This window comes from Prunus mume, linkage group LG8, assembly GCF_029339155.1.
Source record: "Prunus mume cultivar Tortuosa linkage group LG8, ASM2933915v1, whole genome shotgun sequence".
Lineage (NCBI taxonomy): Eukaryota > Viridiplantae > Streptophyta > Magnoliopsida > Rosales > Rosaceae > Prunus > Prunus mume.
This window is the reverse complement of record NC_142705.1, coordinates 5,221,457-5,243,789: the sequence shown is the minus strand read 5'-3', so window position 1 is coordinate 5,243,789 and position 22,333 is coordinate 5,221,457. Positions and strand designations below refer to the sequence as shown.

General features: G+C 37.2%; 4 protein-coding genes across 6 annotated transcripts; 2 read left to right on the top strand and 2 right to left on the bottom strand.

Moving 5' to 3' along the window:
- Nucleotides 1–1,976: 1,976 nt before the first annotated feature.
- LOC103340619 (auxin response factor 19) lies at nucleotides 1,977–9,060 on the top strand. Of its 3 annotated transcripts, XM_008244052.3 has the most exons (14): nucleotides 1,977–2,849; nucleotides 3,464–3,576; nucleotides 3,675–3,770; nucleotides 3,901–3,957; nucleotides 4,049–4,204; nucleotides 4,319–4,403; nucleotides 4,671–4,761; nucleotides 4,849–5,013; nucleotides 5,114–5,309; nucleotides 5,563–5,701; nucleotides 5,886–7,879; nucleotides 8,081–8,271; nucleotides 8,365–8,541; nucleotides 8,651–9,060. In XM_008244052.3, the coding sequence occupies exons 1-14, from the start codon at nucleotides 2,807–2,809 to the stop codon at nucleotides 8,661–8,663; spliced, it is 3,516 nt and encodes a 1,171-aa protein (XP_008242274.2). In that variant the 5' UTR covers nucleotides 1,977–2,806; the 3' UTR covers nucleotides 8,664–9,060. The 3 variants fall into 3 exon arrangements, with proteins under 3 accessions (XP_008242274.2, XP_088898718.1, XP_008242276.2); XM_089042592.1 differs by having other exon boundaries at nucleotides 1,978–2,849; nucleotides 8,365–9,060; XM_008244054.2 differs by lacking the exons at nucleotides 1,977–2,849; nucleotides 3,464–3,576 and having other exon boundaries at nucleotides 3,707–3,770; nucleotides 3,901–3,961.
- A 142-nt stretch (nucleotides 9,061–9,202) lies between these two features.
- CPN20 (chaperonin 20) lies at nucleotides 9,203–11,404 on the bottom strand. The gene is made up of 6 exons (XM_008244050.3): nucleotides 11,254–11,404; nucleotides 10,948–11,120; nucleotides 10,273–10,452; nucleotides 9,991–10,146; nucleotides 9,648–9,725; nucleotides 9,203–9,531 (listed from the first exon to the last, which is right to left on the bottom strand). The coding sequence occupies exons 2-6, from the start codon at nucleotides 11,116–11,118 to the stop codon at nucleotides 9,358–9,360; spliced, it is 759 nt and encodes a 252-aa protein (XP_008242272.1). The 5' UTR covers nucleotides 11,119–11,120; nucleotides 11,254–11,404; the 3' UTR covers nucleotides 9,203–9,357.
- Nucleotides 11,405–16,021: 4,617 nt separating this feature from the next.
- Nucleotides 16,022–17,096, top strand: LOC103340617 (Integrase-type DNA-binding superfamily protein). The gene has a single exon (XM_008244049.3). It carries the CDS (start codon nucleotides 16,143–16,145, stop codon nucleotides 16,794–16,796), a length of 654 nt encoding a protein of 217 aa, XP_008242271.2. The 5' UTR covers nucleotides 16,022–16,142; the 3' UTR covers nucleotides 16,797–17,096.
- A 564-nt stretch (nucleotides 17,097–17,660) lies between these two features.
- On the bottom strand, nucleotides 17,661–22,333 carry BGAL7 (beta-galactosidase 7). The gene is made up of 18 exons (XM_089042593.1): nucleotides 21,887–22,333; nucleotides 21,587–21,795; nucleotides 21,433–21,499; nucleotides 21,245–21,337; nucleotides 21,003–21,146; nucleotides 20,819–20,907; nucleotides 20,633–20,718; nucleotides 20,504–20,523; nucleotides 20,309–20,393; nucleotides 20,016–20,134; nucleotides 19,754–19,915; nucleotides 19,470–19,666; nucleotides 19,267–19,370; nucleotides 19,056–19,165; nucleotides 18,733–18,960; nucleotides 18,419–18,633; nucleotides 18,052–18,325; nucleotides 17,661–17,941 (listed from the first exon to the last, which is right to left on the bottom strand). Exons 1-18 carry the CDS (start codon nucleotides 22,115–22,117, stop codon nucleotides 17,834–17,836), a joined length of 2,541 nt encoding a protein of 846 aa, XP_088898719.1. The 5' UTR covers nucleotides 22,118–22,333; the 3' UTR covers nucleotides 17,661–17,833.

Genomic DNA, 22,333 nt, shown 5'->3' with positions numbered 1-22,333 from the left:
ATTATAATTTTTCTTTTGGTGGAAAAATTGGGTATAAGAATAACAACTCCCCCTTAAAGTAAATTTAGGTTTTGGCAAAAAAAAAATTTCACTTTTGAAAAAAGTTAAAGCTTTTTTTAAAAAGACAGAAAAACCTCTCAATTTTCAAATCAAATACATGCAAATATAAATAATTTCTTAAGAAATTCAAAAATAAATAAGGGCAATTTTGTCTATTTTGAATTTTTTTAATAAAATTTCTCTCTCCTTTGTGTTTTTCCAAAGTCTCCCAACTCTTAATCACTACAAATCCCTTATTTACCATGATTAGGGGGAAAAAAATAGAAAACGAAGAGAATCATAAAAATGATGTGTAGTGAGGGTTTTGGTGGGTCCAGTCTCCATAGAAAAGGGCCAAATAAAAGGGGAGAAATAGTTGGATGCTGGATCAATACAAAAATAATAAAATAAACGGCCCCCTTTATTAGTCAAACATCAAGTGCGTCGCCACGTCAGCAACCATAAAAAAAGGAAACTTCTTTTTTTCCCAAATGAGATCATGCGCAGTTCAACCAAATCTCATTCCGACCGTCAAAAACTTTCCCAACAAAGTTAAAAATCCCATTTCACTCATCCAATGGTTACCAAACACACAACACCAAACGTCGCACGTACTCCCCAGCTGGACACATTCATAAAATGAAAAATAAATAATAGATTAGGAAAAATGTATTTTAGACTTACCAAATTTTGTTTAGAAAATAACGATTACTTTAGGTGAGGTAGGTTAATAAGGATAAAATCTTAAAATCAAATCGTATGGAGAAGTTTTTCTCATTGCAACAATTTCATGATTAACAGAGGATGGATAGATGATTCAAAGTTAGAAACTCTTCTAAAATTGATAAAAAAAGTATCATTAAGTCAAGTGTTAGTTGGTTAGTGACGTGATATTATATGTCATAAACATCATAACACGTGTGAATTGATGATTTAATATTTTAAAATAGAGTTTTGATGATATACATGAATTGGTATCACACAATATTGGTTTGGTATGTCATGTAATAACTGTCACACATAATAAACCATTTACAAAAACAAATTATTTATTCAGTATTAAGTCATAAGACTTCCTTAATGTATATATCACATAATATGATGAACAAATTTAATAAATAAAAGGGTTAATTTTGATTTAGTAACTTGAACTTTTACTCTTAATGCACGTCTGTCCTTACACCCTCAATTTAAACGATTACATACTTTAAACTTTTCAATTTTTTGCAATCCGATTTCGACGTTAACTTCAACATCAAAATTTTCCTTAATTGCTTGCATGGCAGGTATATGTCTCACCTATTCAGTTATTTCGATGTTAGTTGAAGAGTATTTCCGCGTAATTAGTGTCTTTCCACCCATAAATAACACATTATACGTATTAATACCAAACTATTTTTTAACAAAATACCCTTCAACTAACATTGAAATAAGTAAATAGGTGGGACTCAGGCTTGCCGCACAAGCAATTAACGGAAATTTTGACGATGAAGTTAATGCTGGAACTAGATTGTAAAAAATTGAAAAGCTTAGAGTATGAAACCATTAAAATCGAAAATGCATTGACAAACATGCCTTAAAAGTAAGAATTTAGGGTACTAAACTGAAATTAACCTTAAATAAAACAATTGAGCCTAAGCATTGTTGAGATAAAGAAACAAGAGAGTGAAATCCGAATTTACAGGAATCTGAGGTGAATTTGGTTGGAATTTGATATTTTGAGGTGGCCACTGCCGAGGGACTGGGAAGGAATATTATTAATCAATGTCTGCGGAGAGCATAACACACGCTAATGAATTTGATACATACATCAATAATTAATGATGGTGTTTAATTAACTTAATCTCTGTTTTTTATTGTTAATTATTTTGTTATTTTTTTAACTAAGTGTGAGAAACTGTTTGAGAGAGAATGAGAGTGAATGCTTTGCCTTGCTTTGCTTAAGTCTATTTCATGTCGGGCTGTTGATTTATAAAGTAGAAAAAGCTGTCTGAGCTTTGTTTGCTTGCTTTGGCCTCTCTGGTTTCCCGGCGACAAGTTAGTTTCTTTCACTTCGATCCCGTCAACAATTCTCTGTTCACAAAAACCCAACTTCACAAGAACGCCAAACCCAATAACTCAAACGGAAAGAAAAATACAAGTCCTCGTTGTTGTGATCATTTTGTTTTTTCTTTTCGTTTTGGGATTTGTTTCATATAACTCAGTTTCTAGTTTTCTTATTTTCTTTGGCGGTTGGGTGGTTGGGAAGGAGAGCTTCTAATTAGCGAAGTGGGGTTGTTTTTTGGTGAACTTTGGAGACTTGGGTTCACTGTGGAAATGGAATATGTGGAATTTCTGCTTTGCTGATTCGAAGGTTTGAGCTGCAAAGTTCTGTTCTTTCTGGGTGTCTTTCTGTTTTTTGGTTGGTAACATCATTGGGAACTGAGAGTGGTTGCTACGATTTGAGCTGAGAGGAAGCAGCTGGATTTGAAGGGCAATGATGGGTTTCTTCAATTTAGGTGAAGTTAGAACAAGTTGTGTTTTTGGAGGAAAAGTTAGTGCCTTGTTGCATTTTGGAGATTGTGGTAGGGCCTAATTACCTGGGTTCAATGTGAATTGGAGAAGCTTTTACTGACCATTCAAGTTGGTTCTTCAAGCACTTTGCTTTAGAACAAGTGGTACTGCACTTACAGGGTAATGGGCTGCAGCTAGAGCCCTCTGGTCATATCTTAGAGTGAACAGAGCAGGAATTTGAATTTCTGTTAGACATATCATTCAAATCTCAAGCATGAAGGCTCCTACAAATGGGTTTTTGGCGACCTCAGGGGAAGGTGAAAGTTCTACTATTCTTTTGTGCCATTACAGCTTCTCTCTTCCCCTCTTTACCCCTTAGTCTATTTACTTTTTAAGATTTAGCTCAGTTTGATGCTTTAAAAATGCTCTCTTGGGCTTTGATTTTCGTGGCAAGTAGAAGTACTTTCATGGTCAGGGGTTTGTTTCTGTTTATTTTCTTGATTAAACGTGTTCTTGTTCTCTTAAAGTTTAAACAATTTTTCTTGCCATGTAACGTTTGGATTTCAGATTGCTATTCTTTGCTTGCATATCATGCATTTTCGACCGATATAACTTCTTTTTGTGAATTAATCACTTCCAGAAGGAACATGCGAACATTTCTATGGATTTGATACATATATCATTCACATATTTAAAAATATATATTTTTAAAACAATTTGAAATCACTTGTGAAATAAATTTTTTTTTAAACACAACAGATCTTGTGTTCTTGAAATCTCATACTGGTATTTGTTAATTTTAGACATTTGTATGCTGTAGTCTCACAGGAAACCAACCAATTTTAAGAAGTTGAGCACTTCACATTTATTATCCTGTCATTACTTCTGACTTGTCTTCAACGCTGATGAAGATTTTTTTGGTCTGAAACAGGAGAACAGAAGAGAATTAATTCAGAGTTATGGCATGCTTGTGCTGGGCCATTGGTTTCTTTGCCTCCAGTTGGAAGTCTTGTGGTGTACTTCCCTCAAGGCCACAGTGAGCAAGTGCGTCTCTCTCTCTCTGGATGCCAAAACAGAAAATTTTGTTTTCTTCTTTAGATTCTGGGTTCTGATGGAATTTCTTTGACTATTAAATCTCGCAGGTTGCAGCATCAATGCAAAAGGAGACTGATTTCATACCCAACTACCCCAACCTTCCGTCAAAACTTATATGCATGCTTCATAATGTCACATTGCATGTATGGAAGTTCCATGCAGCTACTTTAACATGATGAAATTTTTGTTATGAAGATAAAGTTGTGAGTTTTTGTATAACATTGATTGTAAATGGATTGTTTATCCGATTCTTGATTTGTTTTTCTTATTCAGGCTGATACTGAAACAGATGAGGTCTACGCACAGATGACTCTCCAACCAGTAAACAAAGTAGGTCAGCCATTCTTTTTGAGAATTAAGCAATACTTTACAACTCTACTTTGTACATATAATCATATGCACTTGTATGTCTGTTCTGCAGTATGAGAAGGAAGCAATACTGGCATCTGACATGGGCCTCAAGCAAAGTAGGCAACCTTCTGAGTTTTTCTGCAAAACTCTTACAGCTAGTGACACGAGCACTCATGGTGGGTTTTCCGTACCTCGTCGAGCAGCTGAGAAGATCTTCCCACCTCTAGTATGTACAACTTGGAAACTTTCTATTTTAGTTTGAAAATAATGAAGAATTCTGTGTATTACATTCAATGTACACCTTTCCTTTGTGGTAACTAAAAGAAATTATATTGGATAGGATTTTGCAATGCAACCACCTGCCCAGGAGCTTATGGCAAAAGATTTGCATGACAGTGCATGGACGTTCAGACATATCTATCGAGGTAGTTCCCTCTTTAAAACATTCTCCTTCAGTTCTCAATTTTTTTTTCAATGATATATGTTCAATTGTTAACCATTTGTTGCTTGAGTGTATCATTTTAGAGAAGCAATTTCTGCTGGCCCTGTTAACTTTTCCTTGTGTTTACTACCATTTCCTGCCCCTTGAATTTCTGTAGGATAGACTTGTTTCTGTTATGTGCCTTACTTATTAGATACTGAGATGTAAATATCTTAAATTTCACCCTAACTACGTAGCACATTCATTTCAGGCCAACCAAAAAGGCACCTGCTGACTACTGGTTGGAGTGTTTTTGTTAGCACAAAAAGACTCTTCGCTGGAGATTCTGTTCTTTTTATAAGGTATGAAATATATGGTGAATTAGATGATTATTTCAGCTAGATATAGCTCCTTTGGTTATTGAGTTTCAACAATCTGGTTGTATGCAGGGATGAAAAATCTCAGCTTCTCTTGGGTATAAGGCGTGCTAATAGACAGCAGCCAGCTCTCTCTTCATCAGTCATGTCCAGTGATAGCATGCATATCGGAATTCTTGCTGCTGCAGCTCATGCTGCTGCAAATAACAGTCCATTTACCATATTTTTCAACCCAAGGTAATGCTTTAGGATGTTTAGATTGTCATTATTGGTATGTAATAGACGCCATCTGTAATTATTATTCGATAGGTTCTGACAATTTATTTGATCTTAATAGGGCAAGCCCTTCTGAGTTTGTGGTACCTCTAGCCAAGTACAACAAAGCGATGTATACCCAAGTTTCACTTGGCATGCGATTCAGAATGATGTTTGAGACTGAAGAGTCAGGAGTACGCCGATACATGGGCACAATCACTGGCATTAGCGATATGGATACTGTTCGATGGAAAAATTCGCAGTGGCGCAATCTTCAGGTATTGTTTAGCCATTGATATGGTATTTTAGGAATTAGTCTAGGTTACATAATGTTTTGTATATTTACAGTGTACATCATTAGAGTTACCGGTGAATTTTAAGTAGCATAATGGGCATTTATTTTAGTGTTGCATGTCCTTGATTCATTCTTCTAGAGCTCACTACGTAATACACATCTGAGTCAAAATTCTCTAGGCGTTATAGACGTGTAGTTAAGCTTATTAGCTAATGAAAATTTTGTACTTTTTATAGGTTGGATGGGATGAATCAACAGCTGGTGAACGGCCTGGCCGAGTTTCAATTTGGGAAATTGAGCCTGTTGTAACTCCTTTCTACATATGCCCTCCTCCATTTTTCAGACCTAAGTTTCCCAAACAACCAGGGATGCCAGGTAAACCATGTTTGCAAGTCGGCTAGATTCTTAAAGTCTTCGAAGTCTAGTAACTTGGAAGCATGTTTAAAGTTTAGCTTGAAAAAATTCCAGTGGAATCACATGACAAACATTTTGTTGTATGCCCACGTAAATCCTTTCGTGTCGGAAAATCTTTTTCTCATCTCTTGGAGTGCTTCTGCAGATGATGAATCCGACATAGAGAATGCTTTCAAGAGAGCCATGCCTTGGCTTGGAGATGACTTTGGCATGAAGAGTGCTCCAAACTCGATTTTCCCTGGTTTAAGTTTGGTGCAGTGGATGAACATGCAACAAAATAATCAGTTTTCAGCTGCTCAGTCTGGATATTTCCCATCCATGGTCCCTCCAACCGGCCTGCAAAATAACCTTAGTACTGATGATCCATCCAAGTTATTGAGTTTTCAAGCTCCAGTTCTGTCTGCACCAGGTGTCCAGTTAAATAAATCAGCTCCACAAAACCAAGTAAGTCAAGTGCAACAGCCAACTGTGACATGGCCCCAACAGCAGCAGCAGCAACAGCAGCAACAGCAGCTCCAGCAATTATTGCACAGTCCTATGAACCAACAGCAGCAAAGTCATCCCCAACAGCAGCAGCTGCAGCAATTATTGCACTCTCCTATGAACCAACAGCAGCAAAATCACCCCCAACAGCAGCAGCTGCAACAATTATTGCAGACTCCTACGAGCCAACAGCTCCAGAATTACTCCCATCAGCAGCAGCAGCAGCAGCGGGAGCAGCAACAACAGCAAGAGTCTCAACAGCTGCAGCAGCATCAGCAGCCACATCAACAGCAGCCACAACATCAACCACCACAACCACCACAACGGCAACAGCAGCAACAACAACAATTACAACCAACTGTTGTAAATAATGGTGTTGTTGCTCCCAATCAGATCCCAGGCCAAAATTCACACCAACCAGTTATGTTCTCCCAGCTTCAACAGCAGCAATTGCAAACAGGGAATACCCAATCCCAGCAAACTGTCCACTCTTCTAGTAAGAATTCATTTCAGTTCACAACAGGATCACAAGACTCACAGCTCCAGCAGCAGCAACTGGAACCACAACCAAGCCTCTTACAAAGGCAGCAGCAGTCAGCACAGTTGCAACAGTCCTCACTGCAATTGTTGCACCAGAGCATGTCGCAGAAAGTACAGCAGCAACCACAAGTGCAGCAATCGTCACAACAGGGCATCTCAGAGCAACAACTCCAATTACAGTTGCTACAGAAATTACAGCAACAGCAGCAGCAGCAACAGTTACTTTCCCCATCAAGCCCACTTTTGCAACCCCAACTGTTACAGCAGCAGCTAGCCCATCAACAAAATCAGCAGTTACAACAGTTGCCTCTGTCTCAGCATCATCAACAACCGCTAAGCGGAAACAGCTTCTCAGCAGACAAACTTCTCAACAACTTCTCAGCTCCATCACTGATGCAGTCACAACATATTTCTTCAGTCCAACCCCAGAGCCAGCACAAGCCACTGACAGCAATCAGAAGCCATTCCGGTATTACAGAAGGCGACGGTCCATCATGTTCAACCTCCCCTTCTACTAATAACTGCCAGATGTCCCCATCAAACTTCTTGAACAGGAATCAGCAAGGAACAGCCATGTTGTTGGGGGATTCAGTGGCGGAACCTGCTAGTAATTTGGTTCAGGAGCTTCAAAGCAAGTCTGAAATTCGAATTAAACATGAGTTTCCCAGCTCAAAGGGACCAGACCAGATAAAATATAAAGGTACAATTACTGATCAGTTGGAAGCTTCATCATCTGGAACGTCGTATTGTCTGGATGCTAGCACAATCCAGCAGAACTACGCACTCCCCACATTTTGTTTGGATAGTGATGTTCAATCACATCCTCGGAACAGTCTTCCTTTCTCAGCTAATATTGAGGGATTGGCACCTGACACTTTGTTATCAAGGGGATATGACTCTCAAAAAGACCTCCAGAACTTACTGTCTAATTATGGTGGAACACCAAGAGATATTGAGACAGAGTTATCTACTGCTGCAATCAGCTCTCAGTCATTTGGGGCAGCAAACTTACCTTTCAAGCCTGGGTGCTCAAGTGATGTTGCCATAAATGAAGCTGGAGTTTTAAGCAATGGATTGTGGGCAAACCAGGCTCAACGCATGAGAACATATACAAAGGTTTGTCACTCGTACTGATTTATCTTTGCGTTACTGCTTTTGAAGTGAGGTACATATTTTGTCATGGAATTTGTGAACCAACTTGTCTGCAACTAGTTTTGTTTTCGCCATAAAAACTGTGTGGTTAAGGTCAAGATGTCGTAATGTTCTATTATCTTCATGAAAATACCTTTGCCTAATACCAATTCAAACATTTTAAAGGTTCAAAAGCGTGGATCTGTGGGAAGATGCATTGATGTCACCCGTTATAAAGGCTACAATGAGCTCAGGCACGATCTAGCCCGCATGTTTGGGATTGAAGGTCAACTAGAAGATCCACATAGGACTGACTGGAAACTAGTTTATGTGGATCATGAAAATGACATACTTCTTGTTGGTGATGATCCATGGGAGTAAGTCAAAGAACCTTGTAAAACTAAATTAGTCTTCTATTTTTCCCTTTTAATTGGTTTTTCCTCATGCTTTCATTCTTAAATTGCTTTCAGGGAGTTTGTAGGCTGTGTCCAGAGTATAAAGATACTGTCATCCGTTGAAGTACAGCAGATGAGCTTGGATGGAGACCTGGGCAATGTTCCCGTCCCCAATCAAGCCTGTAGTGGAAGTGACAGTGGAAATGCATGGAGAGCGCCGTATGATGACAACTCTGCAGCCTCATTTAATCGGTAAAGTTCGAACAATCAAATGATCAAGTCTTTGATAGATGAATTCCCATCTGGTTGGGAACTCTAAGCTGTAATTGATATGAACAAAATCCTTCTTGTGAGATCACAGCAATCAAAAATGAAGTCTCAGTTCATGGAGGGATGTAATTGTTCCTTGACGGTGACGGGTCCCACCAATTTGGCGAATTGAGCTCAATCACATATTTTTGGTGCAATGTGGCGGGGTTGAATTATGTACAATATGGTTCCACCAATTTGGCGAATTGAGCTCAATCACATATTTTTGGTGCAATGTGGCGGGGTTGAATTATGTACAATACCTTTTCGTCTTTTGAGACCAATTTGACATTCTATTTCTGACTCATTTGTAAAGGCTTCGGTAGAGAACAATCAAGGGACGGAATATGCGACTATAGTTATGACTTATGGCACCAAGTTTTGTGCCATTTCTAACCATTGCAGCTATTGATTACTAGTGTATAAATGGCACTTGATTCACATAAGGATTCATTGGATTGTTTTTTTTTTTTTTGGGGCTCAATTTCATTGGATTGTATGAGCACCAATATCCCTGTGATTTTCCACCACCAATCCACACGGATTCATTTATCATAAATTGCTTCTTCATCCGAGGATACTTAAATTCGACTTGGTAACGAAATTGTTTCAAATGCAATCATTATATTCCAAGTGTTATTAAATTGAAAAGTACAGAAAAGACATTTGAAGCCCCCTGAAACTATGTAATCAGAAATGTCTTGGAGAAACACTGCCGGATATTTCAAAAATACAGATTGAGCTCATCTAATTGGACAACTAAGAAAGTATAGCAATGACATCCGAAGCTCTTAAAGCTATGTACTCGGAACCATCTTTGCCCTTGAAGTCATTTCCCGCATACTTGGAGTACAAAACTGTGTTCCCCTCGGAAATGGATAATGGTTTCCTGTTTCCTTCCTCATCAAGAGTACCGGGTCCAACGGCAATCACCTGTCACATCGTAAGCAGAACATAAGCTACACTACCTCACAAGTCCAAAACCTTATCCACAATAGCTGCAATGCCTTGGGCAAAGATGGAAAAATTCATAACTCACTACCCCTTACCGTGCCAATCGAAGGTTTCTCCTTGCTTGCCTCTGTCAGCAACAAGCCTCCAGGAGTCATTTCCTCGACCTCAGCGACCTGCATTGGTTGAACATAGGGACAAGATCATGAACTTTGGTTCAAACAAGTGGAAGAAAAGGTGATAAATTGACAATTGGTGGCAAAATGCTGGATATATAGAGGAGGATGTACTATATTGCCGACCACTTTCACTATAGAGAGAGGAAGAGAATTAATTGTGAATAAAAGCCAAACCAGGTATTAACTGTATGTCTTCCTGAATATTAACTGACTATTGAAACAATCATACACAGGAGTTAAAAAGTTTGAATAGGCAACAAACCTTGATTAAGACTCTATCATTCAGAGGCTTGAGATCCTTCACATCTTCGGTTTCAAGAATACCAACTATGTCATCATCCTTAAGTATAAGATGCTTAGAACCATTGAACTCAACCTCTGTCCCAGCATACTTGGAGTAGACAACTTCGGCACCAGTCTATAAAATCGAAAGCATTCGGTAAATAGGAAACTAAGGCTATAATGAAATGGAAAACATTCAGTAAACTCGGACAATGGTTCATCATAGCTAACGAGGATAACAACATGTACAATCATCAAGCACCTGAACACTGATGCCCACTTTGGTCTTCCCAATTGTTTTACCCTCTCCAACAGCAACCACCTCACCTCCTTGAGGCTTTGTCTGAGCACTGGTTGGGAGTAAGATTCCACCACCAGTTTTCTCTTCCATGGTTTTGATCTTCACAAGCACTCTGTCACCTAAAGGCTTAATCGAAGTGTACTGCAGAATTGGATCAGAACCAATGAACATCAGATAAACCACATATAACACTGACACAACAAATTCAATAACGGAGCTAATTTTATAACAAATCCAAACAAACAAACACGACTTCCATAATTTTTTTTACTTAAAAATCGTTCTTTTAGAGAGACGGGCAAACATAACTCGAAACTTAAACAGGTAAACCTACCACAAATAGTAAAAACCCTGAATATAACAAATTGCCGAGCTAACAATAACCCAACGATCATCAATAGTTTCAAACATGTACAAGTAGAGAATACAGAGCCCTTCACTACAAATGGCATAAATTCTCTCTGTGGAAATGATGAAATGGGTAGAGAATAAAAATTCAAATCATGTAAGGATACTCGTTTTCAAATCATTGCCAAAGCAACCAAATTTACCCACAAAAAAGAAATAAATAAATGAACCATAGTCAGATTGGGAACAACAAGCAATACAAAAACAAAGAAGAAGCAAAATAACAACCTTGGGAGCGACCGTTGTGGCAGCCTTGACGACGAGACCACGGAAGGACCTGTGGCTTACAAGTGAGACTCCTACTGGAGAGCCAAACTTGAGGTTTGAAGGTCTGAGGCCTTCAAATGACGCCAAGTTCCTCGCCGAGATTGACGACGCTGTCAGCTGAGATGTGGCCATTTCTGCGTATCACCCACATGAAACAATTCAGCATAGAAATGAAGGAAAAAGTAAATCAATTGAAAATTTTAAATTTGCCCAAATGAATAAAACGCAGCTATACAAGTTTGAAACGACGAAGGGAAAGCTAATAACCTCTTGAATTTGAAGCAGAAGGGAGAGAAAGAGAGAATAGGAAAAAGATGAGGAGGAAAACTCAGTGGCTTAGTTAGAGTGAAGAAGATAAAACCCTAAACTTTGCACTTGCAGGCTTGGGTTTTATCAGATGATAAAACGACTCTTCTAGAACTCTTTTTTTTTTTTTGCTTTCACCGCACCTCTTTAATTTGGGTGGGTCATGGGTACCCGCCCGATCACACAACCTAGAGGATTCTGGAAATATGGGCCTGATCGAGTGGGTCAAAAATTCCAAATGGGTCCAGCTTCTGCTTCTGGTTTGGGCCATTTCTGCTTGCGTAGTCAATTCTCAACTGTTGCGAATCTGCTTGGCCCAAACGAGCAAGTTATTTTTTTCCTTTTTTATAATCATGTTTCACACACAACACAAGGTAACTCAACATTCAACAGAGGAATGTGAAAATGGTGCACGTGTATATATAAATTTCCAGAAGGGCGGCTAAGGTTAACTAACCACTCAGATGATCATTAGTTCATTCTAGCTGGCTATGGTTATAATTTCTTCATAAGTAAACTGGAAATTTGTTCACATTGTAAATACAGAAAATGTGTAAGTGGGGAAATAGCCAAATCAGCGTTGATCGGAACCGTTAAGTTTTTAGGTTATCTTCCAATGAATATCTATACCAAAAAAATCAGCTAAATCAGAACTTAGCTATTTGAATATCCGCATTTTCGTCTCATTTTCACTTAACAGATTGTTTTTTTTCAATTATAAAGAATAACTTCAAATATAAACGATTCTGACCATCGGAATATAGAAAAGAACATAAACATCCTTAATATAGAAAAGTTCTCTGGACATGGGAAGTTAACTTACGAACCATCGAAGAAGCAACAGGGCGAAATCTGATTGTATGTGGGACGTATGGATGACGCAATCTTGGTTAGGTCGTCATACTGCATTGCGTGATCATATTGACGTGGGATACTTTGTTCATTCATCCTCCGCGCGCGATGATCTCATTTATTTATTTGCTTACTAGTGTCTACGCGTTGTTGAACATGATCCGTTTTGGGCAGTCACTTTTTGATTTTGATTTTGAATCTTTTGATTATATAATAGGCTTGCTTATGTTTGGGATGACGCTTCTATATTTGTACTTACTACCTTTTGATGCGGATGGATAAGGATGACCTGACCAAGTTGACTTGTTTAATTAGTTTTGCTAGGGATTTACCATTACCAATTTCAAGTCAATGCTTGTTTTGTGGGTCAAAGATTTCATGTCATATATGATTGGTGATTCATTCACAATGAAATGAGATACTTTTATGGTATGTTTACTAATCCCTAATCAGATGAGGAGAAGTTGGATTGAGATAGTTATTTGGATTCCTGATTGGAGTCGATTACTAAACCATATGGAATCAGGGTGATTCCTTATAAATTGTTTACTAAATTCCCGTGAATTGGAATTGAATTAAACCAAATTGATTACTAAAATTCCCCCGTTGTTGGGTTAAAGTATATGACAAATTAGGAATTTTAAAAATTGTGTGAGGATGTAATGGGTAAAAAAGATGGATTCCTAATGAGTTACTTAGTCCTCAAGGAATTAAAGCATTTCAATTGGGAGGCCCCCAAGGCCCCCAAATGTGTTTCCAGCACCCAAGTCTTGCTAGGGAAAGAGCTAGGCTCCACCAACCTAGGCAAGCCCAAAGGCAAGACTTGCCTGGGCTGCTGCCTTCAAGATTAATCTTGACGTCATTGTGATATTAGCAGCCAATTTAAATAACAAAAAAATGGAATAAAATAAAATACAAAAAGACCAAAAATTTAATTTAATTTTTTTAATAAATACTTAGCCATATTCTTCACTTTCTACATCAAAGCTCTATACAAATTCCTCTCCTCATATCTCATGTGAATAGTTGTTGTCCTTAGATTGTCATGGCAATGGGTGGAAAACCAACAAAAAATTTGCTAGGGCAGACATTATTCATGTAAATAGTAACATCCATTGCCTCTCTTTGCCTTTTGCCATGACAAATGGGTGAAAATGCAGTAAATACATGAGTATTCGTAATATAAATTCAATTTCTTATTTTAATTCCGATTGCGGATTAGTAAAGTCATTCATTCCTATGAAATGAATATCCCTTATATAGATTGTTTGGTTAGGAGGAATATAGCCAAATCTTCATTCTTATGAAATGAATATCCCTTTGTTCTCCTTTAGAAAAAGGTATTCATGATTTTTTTTAAGAGGATTCTAATTTGAAATATCTTCCAACATTAAAAATAGAGTATCTATACATTAAAATGAGCGTTTCCAAATTAAAAGTTATGAAAATACTCATTTCATCTATGTGATCGACTGGATCTAGAGTACAAGTCCAAATTTTAGGTATTTGACATTCGACTTAGAATCTAAATATAAAATCCTGAATTTGGGATCTCAAACATAGAACCAATGAACAAAAACTCAAGCACTAGACATGTAACCTAGGTCACTGCATCTCAAATTTGAGTTTAAGATTTAGAGCATTTACAATGGACTCCCTAAATTACCTCCTTAGATAAAATTTAGGGAGGAAGTGAGAAAACTCACCTCCAATCACATACTTTAAGTTAAAATTTAAGCACTAGAAAACTTACTTTAGATTTTACATGAAAACTTATGATTGTAAATCCTCTTAACCGCATACTTTTTTTTTTTTGGGTCTGAAACTTAACCGCATACTTTAGGTTCTAGTGACTGTAAAAGCTTACTTTCATGTGGGCGGCTAAGCTTAACTAGTGAGATGGTGTTATAATCAAATCAAAAGGCACGTTTTCCAAAGTTGACTGTGTTTTCTTCTTTGATCGATAATTTGGCCATATTATAAGCACTAGACTTCAGCCATGCCCATCTACGGAGTATCATGTTGGTAAATGCAGAAAGAAACAACGCTCATAATTTTATCCTCCATTTCCAAACACAGTCATATATGCATATTCAGTAATCGAAATTATTTATTAGTTTTAGCCATTTAATTATTTGTATATTTGTTTTAGTTTAATTTAACAATTTGCGTCGTTCTACACGTTTTAAACGACGGAACAACTTTCGATATGGATCATTGTTGTAACATAAACTAAATTACATATGATTTTGATTGTTTAAAATGTAGGGGATTGAATATTCCATTAGACCATTCCTACAACATGAACATCTCGACGTATAACAGATGAAGCATCGAAGAAGGATGAGGACAGGCATGGCATGGGTGTGGATCTGGATGACGCAATATTAGTTAGGTCATTTGCATTATGTAAGACAAACTTACTAGATCTACGCGTTGTTAAACATATATTTCTTATTTATTTATTCCTTTTGTTGATCATGTACGAATAATATTTGGTGCTTATGTTTGAGATGACGCATCTCTATTGTCTGTACTTCCGAGTTTGATGGGGATGGGTTGACCCAGTTGACGAGGTTTACTAGCTGGTGGGGGGAGGTCACGGTTTTGGACTTTTTACTTTGCATTTCAATTAGTTAATTAGTAGTATCTTACTTTTGCCTTTTTCACATTAATTTATAATATACATTTAGAATCCTCTCGTTCTTTTAAGAAAATAAACTCTTATGTAAAGGGAATAACACTTTTTGTTATTTCTGGTCAATAAATGATAGCATGTATGATAAATTTTCATGTGTGTGTTATTAATCGAAATAACAAAATAATATTATCCTCATTACATGTAAGTTTCTTTTTTGCTCTTTTAGAGCCTCTAAAGATTGGACTAACAAATTTATCATTGGTCATGTCAATATATGATTGGTGATTCATTCGTAATGAAATGAGGTACTTGGTGAATGTTTGGTCGGGAGGAATATAATCACATCATTGATCATTCCCGTGGAATGAATATCCCTTTGGTTGTCCTTTGAAAAATAAAGTATTCATTGGTTGACTCACACATAAATTTGAGAATGAGCACCTATAGAATGAAATGAGAGTTATCAAATTAAAGTTTAGGATTATTCATATTTCATTTATGCAATTCACTTGGTTCTATTCTATGAATTAAAGCTCTTATTTTTAGGTTTTTCACATTCGACTCATGATTTATATATAAATTTAAAATATGAACTTAGGACTTGAAATCTCAAACATTAAATCTATAAACAAAAATTCAAGCACTAGACCCGCAACATAGGTCCTTGAACCTCAAATTTAAGCTTAATATTTAGGGAGATAAAACACCCAAAATTTGAACCTTAAGTTCCATACCCAAAATTAGAGTTGAATTTGAGACTCAATAATCAAGTTTCGTATTTGAAAACTAAGAAAAAAAAAAAAACCCATGGAACCAATTGTGACTTTGAACTAAAAACTTGTCATTCAAGATGAATCTTGAACTCTGGATGTAACATAAAAGATTTAAAAATATATATCCAGTTGGGTTTTATTCTAAACACATTATTATAAGTATAAGATTCAACTTGGGGTGTTACTCTTCCCTTGTTTATAAATTTATTTATTTTTCCAACAAAGGGAGCATGAGGAATGAACAACACACGTGCTCGAATCCCATATTACCCTTCCCCCGCGTAATCTGCCCTAACAGCACTCTCTGAAGTAGCCACGTGTCCACCTTTGACGATTGCAGCAACCTAGCTTACGCGCCTCTGCAGTGTTGACTATCCCCAGTCATCAGTCAAAGAAACCCCTTGCCTTCCCAGGGGCCAAGCCCCAACCCCAAAACCCACATATATATATAACGCAGAGCCGCAAATTCCATTCTCAGATGCATACAAGTTATAACAAAACCCACAACAAAACATCACTCAACACAACTCAAAGTCAAATCTATTTTCTACTACTACGAAACGGAGTCGTCTTCTTCCTCGTCCATGGTGAAGCAGCAGCAGACCATCGGGAAGCCCTCGGAGCGAAACGACTTCAAGTACAAGGGAGTACGGAAGCGCAAGTGGGGCAAATGGGTATCCGAAATCCGCCTACCCAACAGCCGCGAGCGAATCTGGCTCGGCTCCTACGACTCCGCCGAGAAGGCGGCTCGCGCTTTCGACGCCGCGCTTTTCTGCCTGCGCGGCCGCACCGCCAAGTTTAATTTCCCTGACAACCCGCCCGATATTTCGGGTGGTCGGACGCTCAGCCCGACCGAGATCCAAGCCGAGGCGGCTAGGTTTGCAAATTCGGAGCCTCAGACAACCCAGCACCACTCGGATCATTCGATGTCGGAGTTGCAGACGGAGTCTCAGTCTCAGTCTCAGTCTCCATCCCCGTCTGTGTCGGAGGGGAGTGGAACCGTCCTAATGGACAGTGATTTTCAAGTGACTCAAAACGATTCGTTTTCGGATCTTTTTAGGACGTTCGGGTCGGGTAATTACGCAACGGAATACGGGTTGTTTCCGGGTTTTGATGAGCTGAACGGGCAGTTTTTCAGTCCAGCAACGACAGAGCCAACGACAGGCGTTGATTACTACGCGGAAGAGAATTTGGACGGCTCTATGCCGGCTCAGGGGTCTTTCCTCTGGAATTTCTAAAATCGGACTTTCCAAACACGTACACGTACACAGTCTAATTGAGATAAAAATTAAAAAGTATAATTTTTAATTTGTTTTCAACGGAAACGGGTTGGAGCTCCGGAGCGTTTTAGTTTCTCGAAGCTTGATTACGTAGCCCGATTATGGATGAACCAATTTTTGTGGAGACCATCCTAGATTGCCTTCATTGTTCTCTTGTTCATGCAACTAGTACAAACAACACAATTGGACTCGTATAGATTTCTGTAACTAAATGTATTTATTCCGTGGTTAATTGAGTGGAAATTTTATTCATTTCAACTTGTTTTTTTATTCAAGATCAAGAACGAACAACCACCATAGAAAATATAGTTCCAACGAAAAGACCTACTAACTCTCCATTATCTAGAATATAATAATAATAATAATATTATTGGAATAGAATAATGCACTCACGTTTTAAACAAGCATGTCTAAACATCCCAATCCAAATCCAGGGGAGTCCACACAGCAAGTGAATGGAAGGGGGCCACCTATCAATTACCACGTGCATGCTTATTGCCCTAATCCTACTAGTCCTTTTTCTGAACCTAGCTAGTGTATTATTTCATTCCAATTTATGGTAAAAATTCATTCGTCTCAGTTAATTCACAAGAAGAAAAATATGAAAACCAGGGGATTTGTTGATTTTCAAATAGTTAGTTTTGACAGTATGATCGGATACGAAGACTTACTTTACATTAGGATCAGAAAATTGTAGTACGTGTGAAATTATTTATGATAACTTAATTTCCTACAATTTTAGATGGAACCAACTTCTATTATATGATGGGTTCGAATTCAAATGTATAACCATCTTGCACAACTGGATAGAAGTAATGAACATTAAGGAAACTAAGAAATTTATTGATAGATATAAAAAAGTTATAGTGCCTTTGACACTAACTAGAAAATGATAGCAACCAACCTAGTCTACCCCTAATCAAAGCTTTGGTTACTTACCAAATTGACCTCATAATAATACAATACTTTATCTAATCTAAAAAAACCCTATAACCCTAGCAAACAGCTTCCACAGCCAGCCTCTTTACAGAAGCACCACAATTTGCTGATCCAAGTTTGCTCTCTGAAACATCGATCGAGCACTTCTCCTTGCCCACACATTCCTATAAAATCACATTACAAAAAAAGGGGATACATATTTATTTACATAATTAAGAAGGAAATGCAACTTGAATTTTACAACAAATGATTGGGGAAGAAAAATAATACTTACGTTTTGAATGATAGACAATACATCCTTGGCATCACAGCTTCCCTTCTCAAATGATCCGCATCTGCCTTGTGGATTGCCAAAGCTAGCAAACTTGATTGCTGAAATCGGACGACCTTGGCATGCCAATTCCAATGTGTGCTTCTCATGGGCATTTGCACACACTGTTCCAGTTGTGACGGTTTGGAAATTCACAAGAGATGGGTTGCCACCAAATTCCTCAAACAAAACCAGAGTGTTCTCACCGTCTTGCATAAACGATCGCGGAACGTGATACCTTAAACACAATAAACATATAATTAAAATCATGATTTAAGATAAACGAGCAAAAACATTTGATGAGCAACTGAAGAAAAATGTTGGTAATTACCATCTCTGAGTAGGTTTGCCACAATTGAAGACACACTTGTTGTTATCGTATGAGCCACGGTAGTCACAAGCTTCAAGGCTACAACCATCTTCCTCAGCCAAATAGCTTGGCCAATATCTCCCAAGGCTATTGCCATTGACCCAAGCATGGCCCTTGCCTAACCCTTGCAGGTCCACAACAACTGGATCAGTTCCCAGAGGAGCTTTGAAAGTCGTCTGAAACAAAGCAAACATAACCAAATATTATTATATTGCTTAAAGTGTTACTGAGTAATTAAAACAAGCTTAATGTTTGTAACATTTGGGTTTACTTACCTTGTACCATGTCATCATCCTGTTAATTGGTAGGTTTTCGGCTGACCATTTAGCCGCGTAACGAGAATCGGTGCTAAAGAGCTGGTTCTTCAAGCCATGTAGCCCAACCTCGTATGACCATTTGTGTGCTGATAAATCCTTGATCACCATTTCATCACCATTTTGTCCCACCAAAACAACAGGACCAGGAACTCCAGTATTTATCACATCAAATCCACCTCCATAGTTCTGATCATAATCCACAAATTTAAAATTAATTAAAACTGATATAACTAATCACAACCACCTAATGATCTTAAGACAAGAATGCAGTTAATACGAACCGGAAATCCAACGGTGGCACTCAGCAAGGAAATCACGTTCTTTCCGGGGTTTAACTTGACATTTTTCTCAAAAACATAATTGTAGTCATTGTATTTAGCCCATTCAGAACCTATATTTACAGAGGTTAGAGAAATAAAAAAATTTAACAAGCAAACAAAGGTATAAGTAAGTAGTTAAGATACATTAACAAATCAGATTCCAATATCTTACCAAGATATTCTCCATTAACATATGCATGAAGGATAAAACCAGTGGCATTGATCTTTAGAGTCATGTTCCCACTCCAGATTGGATCGTCTTTGTTGAGATGAACACTGCTCAAAATCCAAGTTAAACAAATTATAAGATACAAAAATATGTACACATGGAATTTTAAAAAAAGATACAAAAATAATTAAAACATTTAATAGTACCTTGTCATGTACCAAAGATAATCACTAGCATCAGCTGCAACATCCTTCTGATCCATGAGTTTATTTGCAGTAAATTCTCCCTTTCCTTGAAGTCTTGTGTCATCAATGTTTTCAGGCCTCCACAGCCAGCCAAGAGATTCAGGTTCATCCTCAGCCTTGTTCACCATTTTCACCTTAACTGATGTTTGTGTGTTCACCTAAAAAAAGGGTAAAAAACAAATTAATAAAATAATTAATATATATATATATATATGAAGCAATTTTGAGAAATAATTAGTGCATACCTTTGCAGTGTTATATCCTTCAGTTTTGCAATCAGGAAGAATGCTAACAGACCAAGCAGGAATGGTGTATATGTTTCCTTGGAAAGTGATTGTATGATCAGTGCTGGAATTTGCATTGCCAAAAAAGCAGCTTGCTGAATCATTTGTTGCATACATAGTGGCCTAAAATACATAAATATTTATAACAAAAATGAGTCAACTGTGCCAATTTTAAAGTCTATAAAACATCAATTAGTAAATTGATCCCAAATCATAAACTTACTGAAACAGAGTTTCCAAAATCGATAGTGGTAATATTGCCATGGGTGAGAGTATACTCCATGGATTTCAGAATCTCATGAAGTTGCTTCAAATGCCCCCATTTAGGTTGGTTCAAGTTACCTGTAAAAAGACCAAAAAATATGTAAGAAATTGAATATAAGAACTGTGTAGAACTTGAAGTTGCTTCAAATGCAACCATTTAGGTTGGTTCAAGTTACCTGTAAAAAGACCAAAAAATATGTAAGAAATTGAATATAAGAACTGTGTAGAACTTGAATTCGACGATTCGCTTACCATATTCATCAAGAGGAGCATCATAATCATAAGTTGTGGTAATATATGCAGCTGATGTTCGACCAAAGTTTGTTCCACCATGATACTAATTAAGGATAGACGCAAACACAGAGATACATAACAGTTAGAAAAAGTGTTTTACATGAAACAATACATATATCCGATGAATAATCTTAAAATAATCAATGTACCAACCATGTAATAATTCTGGAAAGGATAGACGCAAACACAGAGATACATAACAGTTAGAAAAAGTGTTTTACATGAAACAATATATATCCGATGAATAATCTTAAAATAATCAATGTACCAACCATGGGAAAGTTCCTCCGGTCTGGAAAAATCTTGCAACAGAGAAGGCAAGATCCTCAGCGGTCCTAAGTGGGTCTTTACCACCCCAGCTCTTGAACCTGATTTATGCATTATATAAATTTAGGAAAACTTTACCCAAAGAATAATAAATAATTTTAAAAAAAGAATAAAAAAATCATGTAAGATTCAAAAACTTACCAGCCAGTCCAATTCTCAGTCCACATTTTAGGGCTATTGTCATTATTTGGTTTGAAATTATCACAGTACCAGCCATTGCATGTGTTTATCTGATAATAAAGAATTGAATAAATAAAAAAATTAATCATACATAACCAAATTAATATAAATAATTTAGAAAAAAAAAAGAGAGAGCAAATTTTACCATTGGTTGGGGAGCATCACTTTGTTGGCACATAATCCATGGAACTCCAATGTCAAGAGATTGGGCAAAATTTGAGCACCAGTTCATATATGGTTTGCCAGCATCTCCATAGTATGATTGCACATTGCCATATTCATTCTCAATCTAAAAATAATAATAACAAATTTAGATTATCACAATGAATATATATGTCTGTATAATATATGAATAAATCCAAAACAATTGTATTTATATGCATATACCTGAGCAATAATAATTGGGCCACCTTGGGATGCAAAAAGTTTCTCCTTTTTCATCATATTAACAATCAAGGTCGTAAAATTCTTCATCTCACTCTGCAAAATAGAACAAAGAGGTTAAAGGTTTTCACTTATTTTGTTAGCATAATATTATAATTTAGGTGACATAAAATGACAGGCATTGAAATTACCATGTAAACATCATTAGCAGTTCGAATCTCACATCCAGGCAGATTATGCAGCCAAACAGGAAGTCCTCTGTTGATAAGATGCAAACAATCAGATTGTGTTTGGGACAAAAAAAAGTGTAGAGAATATGAAACAGAAAATTTTGACAGAATGTACCCATAGTTCCATTCAGCACAAACGTATGGACCGATACGAAGAACAGCATAAAGTCCTTCGTCTTGAACAGTTTTGAGAAACCTGACAAGATCGAGATTACCAGTAAAATCATACTGGCGACGAACTGGTTCATGCACATTCCAAAAGACATAAGTCTCGATGGCATCTAGTCCACCCTCCTTTGACTTCCTAATCAAGTCTGGCCACATCTGCATTTGCACAACATATGCATGAGTTAATTTGATTACAGAAAAACACATTAGAAACACTGAATCGTATTTTACTAAGAATAAAATTTACCCCTGATGTGCTTCGAGGATAGTGAATTGAACCGGATAGCAAAAGTCTTCGTTTACCATCAATGGTGATGGCTCTTCCATCGTGTGAAACTTCGGTGGCATTAGCGTACAAGCTAAGCATAGCTATCGATAAACAAAAACAAAATGCAAACTTGGAGATCGCCATTGTTGAAGTAACAAAGAAAAACACAATATGAGAATGATCAGAGAAGTATGCTCTATTTATATGCATTAGTGAGACCAACAACTATCCTAATCAAACTTTTATTCTGATCAGAAGGTTTGAATTGAATTAATGACTGGTTTAACAAATTTGGATAATCATAAATTTGTGTTACTCAAAATTTTATCCAAAATGAATAACTTTTCTGAAGTTCAAACCGAGCAGAGCAGATAGGTGATCATCAATCCGATGTAGTTCTAGTTATCCAAATTCTATACCAAGTGC